The sequence below is a fragment of the Heteronotia binoei genome, chromosome 14, assembly GCF_032191835.1.
Source record: "Heteronotia binoei isolate CCM8104 ecotype False Entrance Well chromosome 14, APGP_CSIRO_Hbin_v1, whole genome shotgun sequence".
Lineage (NCBI taxonomy): Eukaryota > Metazoa > Chordata > Lepidosauria > Squamata > Gekkonidae > Heteronotia > Heteronotia binoei.
In genome coordinates, this window is record NC_083236.1 from 47,163,903 (window position 1) to 47,176,935 (window position 13,033).

Consider the following 13,033-nt stretch of genomic DNA (forward strand, 5'->3'; position numbering starts at 1 on the left):
AGGTCTCCGATCCATGCGCTCTTGGTTCCAAGTGGGTCGACTCCGAAGCCTTTTTCGGCTCCTTATGGGACTTAGATGAAGACGAGTCCGAATGTTTGCGCTTGGAATCGTGAGACTTCTTGGTATGTTTCCCGGACTTAGGCTTGCTGGGAACCAAAGCCACGGAAGCTGCCGGTTTCGCGCCATCCCTTTGGGGAGTCAGGGAGGGTGGCGATTTCGGAAGATCGGATGACTGCGACATGTCCGGGCAAAGCGCAGACTCTAATAGGTGACTTTTAAGTCTTGCGGCCCTGTTCTTTCTCGCCTGTTTTCCGAATTGAAGGCAGTGGGTGCAGGCGTCGGTTCTATGGCCCTCGCCTAAACAGAAGAGGCAGAGCGAATGGCCGTCTGAGGTGGGGATTTTTGTTCTGCAACGCGAACACCTTTTAAAGGATATTTTCGCATCTCTTTCTTCCATACGCCCGGGAGGGGAGAGGGGGGGTGGTAATAGAAGGAAGAAAGGGAGTGAGCGATAGAAGCGGGAAATTTTTTTTTTTTATACGATACCAGTAGAAGAATGAAGAGATGAAGACGGAAAGAAGAATTGAAGAATTTGAGGAAACAACTAAGGCTAGTGCTGAGGAGATGAAGGAGCGCAGCAAGGTAGGACTATCCCGGTCGGCGGTCGGAAAGAAACTGGGTGGGTGGAGCGCCTTCCCCCCGCTCCAGGCATGCGCAGTGGATGCCTGCTCCCCAGAGCGGGAGGAAACGCGCGCCAAAAAATAATGCCTAGGCTAGCTTTTGAAATCTCCGAGGTAGGGGTCGTCCTGACGGAAAACCCATGTGTGGGACTGCACAGAGACCACGAAGAAGATCGACTTGCATCACTAGTTTTAACGCACCTTGTACCTCGCCAGGACTCTGCTTGAAATGCAGGAGCCATTTCAACATAAACTGATGGTTCTACTTACACCATTCCTAGTTGGCAGTGACACATAGCAACTTCTTGATTGCAAGAACGTAATAAGTGGTGGAAGATACACAAGGGGATCATTTTCAGGAGAGATGATAACTGAATCACACCCACGAGCTATCGGTGGCCAGGAATATGACTGTATGTGGTTAGGACCTAAGACTTGATTCCGGAGAAGCTCCTACCCAAACATTAAAATATATATATATTAATCATGTACATGTTTGGTTATAAGAAAACATTTAAGATTAGGATTGTGATCCAAAGAAGCTGTGCTATGACTACAGCCCCAAAGTGGCCCAGTTAATTGGCATTAAGTGACTCTGCAGAAACGCCAAGGAAATCTCCACCTCCAAGGAAATCTTCACCTCCAGTTTTCTATATATGCATACAGCTTCTCTAGGTCACAACCCACACCTTTTTGTAAGATTTTTGGTGCAGATAGGCTTGTTATTCAGCATTTCATGCCTGGAAAAAAAAAAGATACATTTCTTATTAAAGACAAAGAGAAAACAAGCAGCAGCAGGGACAATGTGTCAACAAGATTTTATTAAAGACGACTGCTGAAGTATCAGCCATAACCCTCTTCCAAAATCAGTAGGATATGGGCACAAACTGCTACAGGTTTGTAGCTATTGCCAAAAATATAGTTGCTCCTGACATTTGGTGGTTAAAAAATGGCAGAGTGCCTCAGCAATGTTAACAGCTACGTATTGCACTACATCATATTCTGACTGCATTACTTATGCCTATCTAAGAAATAGGGTGGGATATAACAGTTGCAGGATAGGGTGGGGTATAAATTGAAAAATTAAATTAAAAGCATTAAGAGATAGCCAGCTGTAGAATACACAGGGCTGAATGGGGGGTATGGGGTTATTCACTCATTCCTCCTACAGTATAATTGCCCAATGGAATGAATGGGAACACTAGCCTTCAGTGAGATACCATTTCCTCCATTATGGAAAAAGAACTGAATTTCAACACAAAGGTCACTGGTTTACAATTAACTGCAATACACAGGGTTACAATCAAACTCAAATCCCCTTATTTGGGACACTGTACTTGGGGGGGGGGGGAGAAGAGAGAAAGAGAGACAGAGCATTTTTGCCTATGTTATTTTATTTCTTCTGTTCAGTTCTGATATGCCTGTAAATAGCTGTTTTAAATAAATATTTTAACTGTTGAAGGAGGTCCCTTTGTACCACACAGTTCCCCCAACTGCTTGGAGACACTAGGAGTGGGTTGGAAAATCCCTAGGAAGGAGCAAAGTCATAAAAATGGCTACTGGTCAACTCTCCAGGGGAGCCCCAAGTATCCCTGGGAAGCCCGAGGTGGGTTCCTAGTGACACAGGTTAGGAACCCAGGACAGGGACAGTTGTGGTGGCAGCAATACTCTGAGGCAGTGGAGTGGGAGGGCTTCTAACTCCACTGATGGACCTCCAGGTGGCACCTGTTTTTTTTTTGGCCACTGTGTGACACAGAGTGTTAGACTGGATGGGCCATTGGCCTCATCCAACATGGCTTCTCTTATGTTCTTATAAGTTCTTCAGGTTATAGTTCAAGGAGGGGTAGGCAGGCCCGGGACGCAGTAGCTGGCACAGGCCCAGTCCACCGCACCCACTAAACAAAATTTTAAACTGGAGATACTGGGATTGAATCTGGAAGAATCTACATACTAGGTATGCAGTCTGCCACTGAGCTATGACCACACACAACAATGACAGTTGTCTACAAGCAAGGAATTTGTTCACTTACACAACCTAATATGTGGCATAACAAATTATTTACCTTTCTCATTCCAGGAAAGAGAGGTGCTGTTTCAAGAGTGGTGCATGGGTCAATTTCATTACTAAGAACAACAGGATGTCCTACGCTGGCATTCATATGAAACCCCTAATGGTAAAGATACCAACCAGAAGACTATTATGGATGCTATGGGTGAAGACTTGCATTTAGTTTCTATCTCCAATACGTTTTCCTACATTACATTTTAAAACTTCTCCAGGAGCCAGTTTTATGTATTGCAACTTATCACTAAGGAAACATCTATGCTATGTATTATGGCTCCGAAATCTGACTACTGGCAGAGCTTAATTACTTCTCTGTCAGTTTTCCCACTCAAATGCTGCCACAAGAGGCTTCATATCCATATGACCTCTTTCCCATTTACCTCTCCAAACAAAAACATATCAGCTGATAGATCTGAGGTCACCCAGAATGTTATAAAATACTCATTACATGTAAATTTAGAAAGCTACAGGCATTTTAAAGGTGAGGGTCATCTGGCTGTGTTGCAGGGCCGGCTCGCCCACTAGGCAAACTAGGCAGTTGCCTAGGGCACCGGGAGGATGGGGGCGCCATCCCCCCTCCCAGTGCTCCAAGCAAGCACCTAGTTTGGCTGCCTCCCCCGCCCCTCCATTCCCTTCACCTCTCCCACTCCCCACTGTGCCTCCTCCCTCCCTTCGGACACTTTCCCACCCCAAGTCAATTTAAATGCTAGAACAGGCTCTAGCGCCGCATTCCAACTATCTAAAGCCCCCCCTCCCCGGCTGATCACTCAATCGGTGGGTAAAACCATGCTGCGGGGCTGGGACACGCTTACTGTCTGTCAGGACCAGTGTCCTGAAGGGGTGACCCTGCTGCTGCTGACTCCTCTCCCATCCAGAAAGTGGGGAGGGGAGGAGGCAGCAGGGTCGCCCTTTCAGGACACTGGTCCTGACAGACAGTAAGCGTGTCCCAGCCCCGCAGCATGGTTTTACCCACCGATTGAGTGATCAGCCGGGGAGGGGGGGCTTTAGATAGTTGGAATGCGGCGCTAGAGCCGGTTCTAGCATTGAAATTGACATGGGGTGGGGTCCAAAGGGAGGGAGAAGGAGGAGGTGGAGAGGGGGGGAGGCGTGGAGCTGCGGGGGCACCAGGCAGCGAGTCTGCCTAGGGCGCCATGGGGTATCGGGTCGCCCCTGGCTGTGTGACAATACACAACTGGCAATCAAAACAGTACAAAACTTTCTGTAACGAATACAAGAAAAGTTAATTTCTAGGAGTACCTCTTTCTCATCATGTCTTTCCTTAGCTTCCAATGGATCAGGGTTTAAAAACTGTAGAAGCCTGAAAAATATATAAGCCCACAATTCAAACACAGTTAATATGTTAACACAGACTACTAATTTATTGAGCCTTTATGCAAACTATGTCTATATTATCAGTTAAAAGCAAGCATCCTCATAAGACTCTAAGCATTGGTTGAAAAGTTAACTTGTTAACTTATGATCCAAATGTATGACACTCTTTCTGGAGACTCCCTCAAGTGGTATAACTGATCACTGTGCCACATCTTTGAAACTGCTCTCTGCTAGTTAGCCAGAAGAAGGGTGTGTGCCCAGCCACCCCTCCCCCCAAGTGATTGCAAGAGTGCCCAGCAGGGCATTCAGTCAGGAAGCCCCTATGGAATTTAACCCCCCGAAAGCCTCCACACGGCCCTCTTTAAACGAAGCACTCTTCAGCAAATAGTGTTATCTCCATTACAGGCTTGTTGTGGGAAAGCAACATTTTTTAAACAAAAAATCAGTACATTCAAAGGCCTATAAGGAAATGTGATAACCAAACACAGTCCTATGGAGGATCCTACCTGTCCTACCACTCTGCTGAGCAAAGTATGAAACCTTCCTCTAACTTATGTGGCTCTTCCACTGGAGGAAGAGCCACTGACATGGGAGGTAGAGTCCTCAGCCTGGAGGGAGGAAGGCTTCTTGGAGGATATCCACCCCAATAAATCAACAACACTTCACTAAGGTTTTGGTTTTTTTTTTAAAGCCAGCAAGGGTACTTTCGGTGAGGTATCAAACAGCAGCCAGTGCTAGGTTAGGATGTAACTCAAGAGTTTCTGTTTTGACGCAACAGCAAATGACTAACTGCTCAAGGTTATTTCATCAGTTGCAAACATTATGCCTCCTTTCAAAAGCATAGCAGCCATTATTCCACTCTGCATCAGCTCTCCGCCCAAACGGCACAAAGAGTTTCAGAGCACCAGTCAAGCATCACTGTCCCATGAATGAGCCAGCCAGATACATTTTCATGAAGTGGAGTGCAAAGTATTTAGAATGTCTTGCATTTCATATCAAAACAGCTATTATAGGCATCAATCACAAATGTCCTTCATGACTTTTCACCATCAGTTTCTGTGAACAAATGTACAAGATAGTTAAGATTCTGAAATACCCAGTTAGAATACTGACTACCCCATGAAAGTTTTGAATACTGTGACATACTGATTTCATTTCCTTATTGCTATGTGTAACATTAATTATTGCAGAATTCAAAAGGGAGAACTTACTTCAGACAAGTTTCCTTATCAAGTCTTTGCTCTATCTCCTTTTGCTTTTGAGCAGTTTTCTGATGTAATGTGCTGGGGTGGGGGACAGAAAATATGTACATCTGTAAATTACTAGCTGAGTTAAAAAAATAGCTACACCTGGAAATGTGTGTACACACCAGAATTCTCTCTTTCCACCCCACCCCTCTTCTCACTGTGGTCCTTGGGCTCCCTTAAAAACTGTCCCTGAATGTCAGGGTACATTCTGGGAGGATAAGACAAACTGTTTACCAGAATAGTGTTAGATAACCAAACAAAAAGTTAAATAATGCCTTCTGCTATACAATAAGTGGTGTAGAGATACTACACTCATTAAGAATATCAAAGCACCGAAGCTATATTGTTACAACACGGCTATGGTTTTAGAGCAGGGGTGGCCAAACTGCAGCTAGCAAGCCACATGTGATTCTTTCACCATATTGTGTGGCTCTTGAATCCCCCACTGCCCCATCAGCCGGCTTGGAGAAGGCATTTGTCTCTTTAAATCACTTCTCCAAGTCAAACCAGCTGGCAGTTTGGAGAATGGATTTAAAGTTAAAGTTGTTTTCTTTCCACATCCCTCTGTCCTCCCTTCCCATCTATTTGCTTTCCTTCCTTCCGGCTCTTAAACATCTGATGGTTATTCTATGTGGCTCCTACATTAAGCAAGTTTGGCTAACCCTATTCTAGAGGAGTCTGGGGGGTCCATCACCATCATCCCCTCATCTGGCCCCCCATCGTGATATTTCGATTTCTCTATTACTATGTGATTGGTTGAGGATGACAGTATAACATCCAGCTCTGCATTGCTCTTTTCACACTGTCCCGATATACCCATAGTATGATACTCTATCCAAATATACCCAGGCAGAAACTCTCTTTACCCAGATGGCTTCCTGCCTCCATGCCCCCTGTCCATACATGGTTGGGTCGCAGGGCTTTTTTTGATCAGGAACGCAGTTCCAGCTGGCTTGGTGTCATGGGGTGTGGCCTAATATACAAATGAGTGCCACTGAAGGGTTTTGTTTTTTTTTTAAAGCCCCATGTGAGACAATGTTGACACCAGGGGTGTTGCCTAATATGCAAATGAGTTCCTGATGGGCATTTTCTACAAAAAAAGCCCTGGTTGGGCGAAATACTCACTACCGTCAATCAGAGTCTTTCCCTAGCCCCCTCAGAGTCAGCAACATATACTGGCTGAGGGAACTTTCTATCCCAAGACTGTCTTCACTACTTGTTAAAAAAGGTAGTCCCCTGTGCAAGCACTAATCGTTTCCAGCTCTGGAGTGATGCTGCTTTCACAACTAGTTCCCTCATATTTGGGGTAATGTCAGGATCCATAAGAGCCTTTGGTGTTCCTAAGGGGAGCTGCTGTAAATCCTTGAACTGTATGAGGGGAATGAGAAGATGTGTGTGTTTGTGTACTGTCCTAGTCAAATGGCCAACAAGAACCAAAAAGGGACTGGAGGCTCTGTCAATGGAGAGACAGAACATCTGCCCTGTAAGAAATACTTATGTCTTTAGCTTGCAAACATCCAGAATAGGAATGAAAGTAACGAACACATTCCTGAAAATTTCCCTCAGACAGTAATAGGATAGGCAGAAGAGGGATTCAGCACAGAAAAATATGTCTCACCCCTTAATGTTATTTTGTCACAGCGCAGGGAAAACACAGATTGGCATGGAGGATTTCAGAGGTCAAGGGAAGCTTTGACATTAAAAGGAATAATTTGCTCACTGCTGTCCACCCTATATCTCAGTTGATACTTTTCCCCTGAGGAAATCTCTCACTTAAGCTCAGCACTGAGGGATACTGCCTTTCTTGACCTCATTACTTCTCCTACACATATAGCAGGTTATTACTTCCCCCCCCCAATGGAATGCATTTTATGTGAATAATCTGTAAAGCCTCCTATGTAACAGAACTGGAAGCATGCTTATGAGAGCTGGTACTAGGACAGGCTACATCAGAGGGGAACCATGGGGTGAGACTTATTCATTAAGAGCACCTCTAGTTTCCCCCCTCAATCTGAGCACTGTAACAAGTCAATAAAAATAATTTAATAGATGTATTCTGCTTTGCAAACCATACAGGAGTTCTGTTTCTTCATCTCAATCACTTGCCTATGTAAGAAATTGTGAACAAAATATGTGCAAGTCAAAAATGTACCTTTCAGTCTTCTCATCTGCTTGCACGGAAACTGTGATGCCTTTTTCCAAAGGGGGAACAGTCACCACTACATCCTTAAACAAGCCAAAAAAGAAAAGAAAAAAACCCTTTTTGTTATTCACAGTGTAGAAGGTAGGACATTTCTACGCTTCTGGCCAAAGCCACTCAAAATACAGGTCCAAAATGGGGAACAAAATAATTTGGACAGCTTTGAAAAGCTTGTACAGTGCAGGAGTTCTGATATTATTTTGCTTCCTAGCCAGTCACACCAACAAGGCACTGGACTGGTTCCTCTGTTGTTGTACCAACTCCAAGCCATGCCATCACCTGAGGCAGTTATGAAGTTGATTTGCCTTTTAGTTAACGCAACCCTTCTTCCAAGATACTCATAGGTGTTCCTTCTGTCATTCTGTACTCACAACAGCACAGTGAAACAGATTAAGGGGAGAAAGAATGACCTAATAGGCTTCATCCAAAACTAGCCCCAAATGCAAACCAATATACACCCCTCTAAACAAGCAGGTTTGTGTGGCACATCCATAAATTAAAAAGCAATAATCTTCATTTGTTATAGAACACCATATTACAATTTTTTAAAAGGTGGGCAGATTTTCTGACTCAATAGAAATTCACACTATGCGTTGGGAAAAGGAAGCGTACGCCAATTACAAAAAAAAAATTGAACAGGAAAAATGTTGCTATTTAAAATACTAAGATAGGAAAGTGGTACAACATTGGTGTGTAGGATCTTTACTCCTTATTATCTTCGTTTTTAAAGCTGTATGATAATAGCTGATGTGAATATTGATTAAAAATGCTTCTGGCATTTCAAAAGCATGGAAAGTTTGGAGCTACCCATGAGCAGTGATGTCAGCAATACAATATGCTGACTGGAACTGTGACTGTCACACTACTTGGAACTGGTCTCAGTTTTCTTCCTGGGCACTACTGAATTGCTATAAAACCTACATCCATGGTGATACAGGAAAAAAATTAAACAAGCAAGGGTAGCTCTATAATACTATCCAAGGATTCCCCCAAAGTCATTGCCTTAGGTAAATTTCTTATGATGGAAGGAATCTTAACCAGTAGAAAGGGTCTTTCTTGTATCCCTCCCCTCCTGCTACAGTCCAAAATGATCCCAGAAATGCTAGGACTCACTATTACTCTATGGGAGGTAGTTTCTCCATTATGGGAGGCAGTTTCATGGAGATTCTCATGTTTCACTTTCTCAGCATTATCAGACACAGCAGCATCTAAAAGGAAGTGGACAAGTAACTTGCTAAGTTTTCATTTCACAAAAACTATAACCACTTGATTCTTTGAAATAATTATTTTGAAATAATCAACATAAGACAGTGAAGTGCTTTAATAATGTTTGTGCATAAACCTCCAACAGTTATATATTAATAACCCACTATTTATTGTTGCTTTGTTATTATATTATTAAATAAATAAAAATATTTATTAAAAATACGACAGTGATATGGATTCACCTGACAGTGTGCCAAATGTTCACCAGAGCTGGATACAATTATTTTGTACATTCCACAGGAATTATTCAGAATTCTGTGAAAACCCATGTCTTTTCAAATTTTCCACAGCACAGAGAGAGAGAGAGTAAAAAGTGCTGCTATATCCATCAACAACACATAGGGACCACAATCAGTATGACCCATCTCTGGGACAAACTTCACTTGGCAGTTTGCACACACGTATAAGCTTTGTTAAGCTGGGTTATCCTTACTGGACAGACTTTGCCTTACATTAATCCAAAAATGAAAGCAGATGTTGTCACGGTTATAGCAAAAATCAACCCTGTTCTTCAGTAAGTTCATAGAAGCGCAGCTGTTTGTATTTTGACTGGCCGTGCAACTGAAACAGGCTAGTAAATGGCTGCTTGCCTTGGTAGTCTTCAAATCACAGAGTTGGAAGGGACCTCCAGGGTCATCTAGTCCAACCCCCTGCACAATGCAGGAAACTCACAAATACCCCCCCTAAATTCACAGGATCCTCATTGCTGTCAGATGGCCATCTAGCCTCTGTTTAAAAACCTCCAAGGAAGGACCCTTCAGTGGATATAAATCCCTCAGCTGCACAGGGAATTTTTGTAAACACAAGGAACTAGGCTCCCCTTTTTCCTTTTCAGTTGTCCATGGTCATAAATTACATCTGTGCTAATATGTAGGCAGAGAATCAGAGAATCATAGTTGGAAGGGACTTCCAGGCTCATCTAGTCCACTCCCCCTGCACAATGCAGGAAATTCACAAGTACCTCTCCCTGTCCTCCTTCTCATGATCTGTCTAAGTTATAGAATCATAGAGAGAGGACAAAGAAGCTAGTAAGGGAACAGCAGGGGTAGACCCAGGAGCAAGCCACATGCACTAGTAGCCCACACAGTGCTACAAGCTGGCAGTACAGTGGCCACTCAACTCAGACCCAACCAGCAGCACCAATGACTCATATCTGCTCACTCATGATTTTGGGGGCAGTGCAAGAGGAGGCAACTGGTTCCGAGTCCAGCACTGGTAAGGTTACAGGTTTAGCTCTGCTCTGCCCCCTCAGGGCAACAATTCCCTGGAAACTGCCCCTGTAAGTTAAGTGACCAGATCACATGAATACATGAAGCAGCCTTATGCTGAATCAGACCCTTAGTCTATCAAGGTCAGTACTGTCTTCTCAGATTGGCAGTGGCTCTCCAGGGTCTCAGGTGAAGGTTTTTCACATCATTTTAGTTGAAGAATGAACCTAGAAGGGAATTTCTGCATGCAAAACACACACTCTACCACTGCGCCACAGACGCTCTCTGAGTTTGCCCCAGCGAAGAGTTGCAGAGGGATAGCAGCAATCAAAAAAGGGTAAAGAACCACTTAACTGCCCCCACTACTCCCTAGCTGACATTGTTACAGTCAGTGACCAGCTTGTACAATCGAATCACATAAAACTTTTTGCATCAAAAACAGAATAAAGCCAACAGTAGCATTCATAAAATTGGGTGCCTATGACTATTACAAAGAAATCGGATAAAAACATCCATAAAATTCATTTAAAATTTGGATGAAAGGTTAACAGTCAAATCAAGTTTAAAACAGTCATAGACCAGTCAAATTAGATACAAATAACTTAATAAAATACAATCAGGTAAAACAATAATCAGAATAAAACATACACAGTATAATTTCCCTCCAGAACAGTAGTTAGGTTCCATAGCCAAGGCATTCAGTTGGATATTTCCCTTAGGAATTGCTTCCGGAGACTCATAGCTCGCGAAGCAAATTTTGCCACACATAAAGTGGTTCTTTTATTCCTATCCGCCAATAATTTGTCTAGCTGATGTCTAACATTTCTCCCAGGGACACTGGAACAGATCGGGTGTATATAGTCGGCCCTAATACACTGATATAATTTACATTGGAATAATACATGTTCCCTGTCTTCCAGTTTCTTGTCCCCACAAATACACAATCTCTCCTCATATGGTTGTCCTGTGTATCGGCCTTCCATAATAGCTGAGGGTAACATATCAAGTCTGAGAAGGGTAAATGCTCTCCTATACTCAACTTTGTCAAGATTAAGCAAGTATGGCATTAGTGTTATTTTATGTAGTTCCTCTATTCCTTCAGAATAGATGACCTTCAACGGCATCTGGATCGGGGTGGCTCGGCAGTGCTGATGCTGTTGGACCTATCGGCGGCGTTCAATACGGTCGACCATCGGTTACTGACTTGCCGCCTCGCCGACGCAGAGATTCAGGGGCTGGCCCTGCAGTGGCTTTCCTCTTTCCTCGAAGGTCGGGGACAAAGGGTCACAATTGGGGGGGAGCTATCCTGAAGGCACACACTTAATTGTGGAGTGCCCCAGGGAGCGGTTCTCTCCCCGATGTTATTTAACATCTATATGCGACCTCTTGCCCAGATTGCCTGAAGGTATGGGCTGGGGTGTCACCAGTATGCTGATGACACCCAGCTCTATCTACTTATGGACGGTCAACTGGTCTGCGCCCCAGAAAACCTAGATCGGGCATTACAGGCCGTGGCTGAGTGGCTCAGACTGAGTGGACTGAGACTGAATCCTGCGAAGACAGAGGTCCTTTGTTTGGGCCATCATGGACCGGGGGGGGAAATCCCCCTGCCGGTTTTTGACGGTGCGCCGCTGACGGCGGCGGACAGGGTCAAAAGCCTGGGGGTGCTACTGGAGCCGTCCCTAAAGATGGAGGCTCAGATAGCAACCACTGCCAAGTCCGCGTTTTTTCATCTTAGACGGGCAAGGCAGTTGGCCCCCTTCCTGGACCGCGACGACCTAGCAACAGTGATCCATGCTACGGTCACCTCGAGGTTGGATTACTGCAATGCCCTCTACATGGGGCTGCCCCTGTGCCGGACCCGGAAATTGCAGCTGGTGCAGAATGCCGCGGCCCGGCTGTTATTGGGCCTCCCAAGGTGGGGGCACATTCGGCCGGGTCTTCGGGCTTTGCACTGGCTTCCAATAATATACCGAGTCCGGTACAAGGTGCTGGTCATTACCTTTAAAGCCCTATATGGCCTGGGACCTGCCTACCTGAAGGACCGTCTCTCCCCACACGTCCCCCAGAGAGTACTGAGGTCTGGGATGCAAAACCTTCTCACCATTCCCGGGCCCAAAGAAGTCCGTCTCAAGACAACCAGAGACAGGGCCTTTTCTACAATGGCCCCCACATGGTGGAACCAGCTGCCGGAAGAGGTGAGGGCCCTGCGGGATCTTACTCAGTTCCGCAGGGCCTGTAAGACAAGCCTCTTCCGGTTAGCCTACGCCTGACTAGATAAATGCAGCTTATCAGACTTCAGTGAAATATACTGTATAGTTTTAACGTTACGATTTTAAGGTTTTTAGGTTTTAAACGCTTCGACTTTTTAAAATGTAATAACTTTGCACTCTGTTTATTGTTTTATCATTTGTTGTGAGCCGCCCTGAGCCATTTTATGGGAAGGGCGGGATATAAGTCATAGAATAAATAAATAAATAAATAAATATTCCTGGTAAATAACCTTTAAGCTGATTCAAATCATGCTGTCTTTCGACATCCAAGATTCTCTGTTTAAGAAAGGGTTTAACCAGATTGTACTCCATGTTGAGCAAATATTGTTTAGATAGTCCATAATAACCCAACTTGGACTCCGTTTCTCTAATCCACGGTGGCACAAACGAGTCTCTTGCTATCAGCCCCGCCAAACTGGTGGGCTGAGTCATTAGTTTATACCAGTAAAGAATAGCAGCAATCCACAGTCTTGCTTTCACAGTGACCATACCTGTTTCTACTCTGATAAATGAGTTGGGAGCACATGGAGGGACTTGTAGTATGTGCCTAAGGAACTTTGATTGCACTTTCTCCGCTAAATACCAGAGATGCTGATATGGTGTTATACTCAAGGGTGCCCCATATAGAATTTGAGCGAGGGCCTTGGCCTTAAAGACCTTAACTGCAGCCGCCACGTTCTGCCCCCCGGAGGTCCAATAGAATTTCTCTATGGCTCCTGAACTTTTTGCTGCATTTGTTGTAACATATTCCACATGTGCCTT

At 44.5% G+C, this 13,033-nt stretch overlaps 1 protein-coding gene across 1 annotated transcript in view; it reads right to left on the bottom strand.

Moving 5' to 3' along the window:
• Positions 1-13,033, bottom strand: part of TDRD12 (tudor domain containing 12) — an 80,385-nt gene that overhangs the window by 51,226 nt on the left and 16,126 nt on the right. Inside the window, exons 8-13 of the mRNA XM_060253841.1 lie at positions 8,638-8,732; positions 7,477-7,550; positions 5,289-5,360; positions 4,003-4,063; positions 2,744-2,848; positions 951-1,133 (exon numbers count right to left, since the gene is read on the bottom strand). Coding sequence (XP_060109824.1) covers positions 951-1,133; positions 2,744-2,848; positions 4,003-4,063; positions 5,289-5,360; positions 7,477-7,550; positions 8,638-8,732 — 590 coding nt within the window. The remainder of the gene's footprint in view (positions 1-950; positions 1,134-2,743; positions 2,849-4,002; positions 4,064-5,288; positions 5,361-7,476; positions 7,551-8,637; positions 8,733-13,033) is intronic.